We start from the raw sequence: 3950 nt of genomic DNA, 5'->3' as shown, positions 1-3950 counted from the left end.
CCAGATAAGCCAAGGAAAAGGCTCCCAGGGCCAGGAAGCCCAGGTATCCCAGGACGCAGTAGAAGGCAGAGACAGAGCCCTTGTTGCACTCAACGATGATGCTCCTGGGTTCAGAGGATGAGTCTATGTCAATGAAAGGGGGAGAGGTTCCCAGCCAGATGCCACAAATAATCAATTGGATAAGGGAACATATGGGAACCACCGAGTTCACAACCCCAGACACCAGCAGCTGCCTCATAATTCTCCCCGGTCTCAAGATCATGAAGGCCAGAATCACAGTGATGGTTTTGGCCAAAACAGTGGAAACAGCCACAGTGAATATGACTGCGAAGGAGATATTGCTGAGGATGCAGGTGACTGTGTTTGGATGGCCGATGAAGAGTAAGGAGCAGAGGAAGCAAAAGAGGAGGGAGAGGAGGAGGACATAGCTGAGGGTGCGGTTGTTGGCCTTGACTATGGCAGAGTCTCGGTACTTCACAAACACCCACAAAACCATGGCAGTGATGACAGAGAAGCACAGAGATGTGCAGGCCAGAGCCATCCCCAGTGGGTCTTGATAAGCCAGGAAGGTCACAGTTTTGGGTAGGCAGCGGTTCCTCTCCATGTTGGGATACTCACTCTGGGGGCACTCCATACATTGATCGCTATCTAGAGAGGAAAGGCAGAGGGAATATGAGACAGAGCACACAGCGGCATCTTTGAAATCGCAGGTGGTTATGTGAAAGGGGGTTTGTTTTGTTTTCATTTTCTCTGTTCTATAGCCACCTGACAACTCGGCTATTTAAAAACCACGTGTCATCTGTCCACGAGAAATGATGTGACTTTTCACAATAGTTGTTTGATGCCTTTTGTGTCAACTCGACTGATGGCATCCCCAGACGTGGGGAGCAGAATTGAGCTCCGCTGGTTGTTCTGAGTCTCTGATATCGGGAGCAGATAGGCAGGACTGTTTCTGAAGCACCTCTGCGTGGGTTGAGTATATAAGTGAGCCCCGAACTCTTCGTGCTACAGGCTCATAAGAAGTTAGGGAAATTGCTTGTGGAATTTTGTCTGTTCATACCTGTTTCATTAGTTATTCCTCTTTCTGGACACAAAATACAATGGAAACAGCAGGAAGGCTGCCCTTCCTGAGGAATTTTCATGAATCCCAGGCCACAGCTCTTGCTACACACCGAGTGGGGAGTCTGAAGGAAAAGAATCATTGAGAACAGTTCAATAATAGTGTATGAAGGAATAGTATCATGTAATAATATTGACTAATAATGGGGTTTTTGTGGTTATAATTAGTGATATTGAATAACATTTTGTTGTTGTCAAGGGATCCTGACTCTTCATGCCCCTAGTGATCCAGACTGGCAATGTCTCTACTGATTCTGACTCAATAGTCCTGGAAGATAAAGTCCAATTGCCCATTTGGATTCCAAGCCTTTAATCTTTGCATAAGCAAATCACGGGCTTTCTTCTCTTACACTTCCCATCGGTTCCAACTAAGAACCTTTTAGGTAGCCATCAAGTGCTTAAATTGTGCACCACCAGGGCTCCTCAACACTGCTTTCAATGCCTCACAAATTACTTTTGAAATTTTACCATAATGAATACACACAGGGGGGTCAAAAGAACATGTGGATCTTTCCTGTTGAGTCAAGTCAAATAAAACACTTCTCGTATGCTGGGGGAGAAAAAAAGAGTAAAGCCAGTTTCAAAAGTGTACACAAGTCATCAAAACTCCAGGTCATCAGATTATGTCCTTCCCTGTATCTGTGCACTGTGGGCGCTGGTGGCTTGTGCTCAACTATGAAAGTGGATCTCTGCGTGCAGCCAGCAGCACCACGACCTGTGGGAAAGCTGCTTATAAGAGTTTGAGTCAAGGGAAGCCTGTTGTTCCTAGTTCTGCTCGGTCACAGGGCACAGCCATGAGTCAGAATGAACTTGACAGCAACTGGTTCAGGGTTTTGTTCCACTTGGTTGGTTGTGCATCTCAAACAGCACACTGTCAACCACATTCAGTAAACACTCCATCTGTTGTTCTTCTTCATGGGGCTTTCTTTTACTTTTCTCCCCATTTTTATTTGCATGTAATTCACATAGCATACAATTCGAATGTTCAATCACATCAAGAAGAGTTGTACAACCATCATCACCATCTGTTTTAGAATATTATCTTCATTATTGTACCCATTGTTATTAGCTCCCCACTTACTACAACCTCCCCTACCAACCCCTAAGGAACAACCACCCCAGGTATTGTCTCTGTAGATCAGCTGTTCTCATCCTGTGCATTGCGATCCCTTGGGGGTCGAACGACCCGTTCACAGGGGTCCCTCAATTCATAACAATAGCAAACTTACAGTGATGAGGTAGCAACACAATGATTTCATGGTTGGGGCATCACTGCAACATGAGGTGTTAAAGGGCAGCGGCATTGGGCAGATTGAGAACCACTGCAGTAGATGTCCCTATTCTGGATTTCGCATACAGAAAGACATTGAAAAACAAACAACAGCAATAACAAACTAGCAAGAATAACAAAGTAAAACAGATTGACACCTCAAATAAGAAGTGGGTTATCGTGGATAGAGTTAGATTTCATGTCCGGCACCCTATCATTTAATTTCCCTTAAGATCCATTCAAAATTTTGTTTTTAATATTTTCATATTAAATTTTTAAACAATTTCTGCGTTCTTTTCAATAAATACTCTTTCCACTTATCTGATTCACATATAATTCACTAAATTCGTGAATTATAGTTTTAAATCAGATTATTGGCCAAAATCTCCTTGAGGAAGATAGAGTCAAATATATCTCCCTGAAACTCATTCTCACATCGTATTGACCCCTACACTCCATCCAAATCCACCCAGTGGTAGCAAGAGAAAATAAACCTGACCGCCTGCTTCTGTAAGATGACGGCCAAGAAACGACTATGGAGCAAAGCTACCCTGTAACACCCGAGATCACCTTAGTGAAAAGTATTCTTTACAATCGTTTGGCACTAACAAATAAATTAATGATAAGTTAACAAGTACAGATTTGGTAGTGAGTTACGTGGATACACAATTATTCTCATATCTTGTCTCTTCTTTTGGATATACTTGAAGAATTCATCTAACCTCTTCGAATCCAATAGGCCATTCTATCAACTTCTCCAAAATCGTCAAACTGTGGCCATGTAGGCCCTGGGAAATGAGCTCTCCTACTTTCTCGTGAAGTTCAAACCCTTCAGGAAAGTTCAAATAATTTAAAATGTCATATCGTGACATCTCAAGTCTGTTTTCATCCAGCGAAACACGTTCTCCGGCGCTGTTTTCCAGTTGCGTGTGTTTTAGGAATTGGTGGAGCTGGAGGAAAAGCATTTTTATCAAATGAGAGGAGTAAGGACATTGGAGGGAGAATACTCAGACAGACAGATTGTCTCCCTCTCTCTCCCACCCCTGTTACTGAATATGGTTCCTATTCTGATCGTCCACAGAATGGAATGTCCTAACGTATCCCAAGATGAAAAAAACAATCCAACCCAAATTCACAGCCACCCATCAATTCTGAGGTACCTTAACCCAAAGTATTACAGGTCTGAAATGCTCCATGGGGGTTCTCCATCATTGCCTGTGAGTGTCTCATACTGTGGTGGCTTTTGTGTTGCTGTGATGCAGGAAGCTATGTCACCAGTATTTCAAAGGCCAGGCGGGTCACCAAAGTAACAGGTTTCAACAGCAGGTAAGAGTTCAAATGTATGTCATTGGGACAATAAGATGCACAGGACTTCTTTAAAGTGTTGAAAGGCAAACACTTAAATCCTAAGGTGTGCTTAATCCAAATGACGATATTTTGAATCATCTCACATGCATGTGAAAGTTCGATATTAAATAAAGAAAGCTAAAGAAGAATCGATGTATTTAAATTATGATACAGGCAAAGGATATTGATAATCCCATGGACTGGCAAAAGAGCA

General features: G+C 42.9%; 1 protein-coding gene across 1 annotated transcript in view; it reads right to left on the bottom strand.

Annotated features, from left to right (window-relative positions):
• Positions 1-4: 4 nt before the first annotated feature.
• Positions 5-3950, bottom strand: part of LOC101660848 (vomeronasal type-2 receptor 116-like) — a gene marked incomplete at its 3' end in the record, with an annotated part of 21108 nt that continues 17162 nt past the window's right edge. Inside the window, exons 2-3 of the mRNA XM_045300033.1 lie at positions 1061-1184; positions 5-648 (exon numbers count right to left, since the gene is read on the bottom strand). Coding sequence (XP_045155968.1) covers positions 5-648; positions 1061-1184 — 768 coding nt within the window. The remainder of the gene's footprint in view (positions 649-1060; positions 1185-3950) is intronic.

The sequence above is a fragment of the Echinops telfairi genome, unplaced genomic scaffold (genome assembly GCF_000313985.2).
Source record: "Echinops telfairi isolate 266 unplaced genomic scaffold, ASM31398v2 ScPeMD7_7459;HRSCAF=8497, whole genome shotgun sequence".
NCBI lineage: Eukaryota > Metazoa > Chordata > Mammalia > Afrosoricida > Tenrecidae > Echinops > Echinops telfairi.
This window is presented reverse-complemented; position numbering and strand designations above follow the sequence as displayed.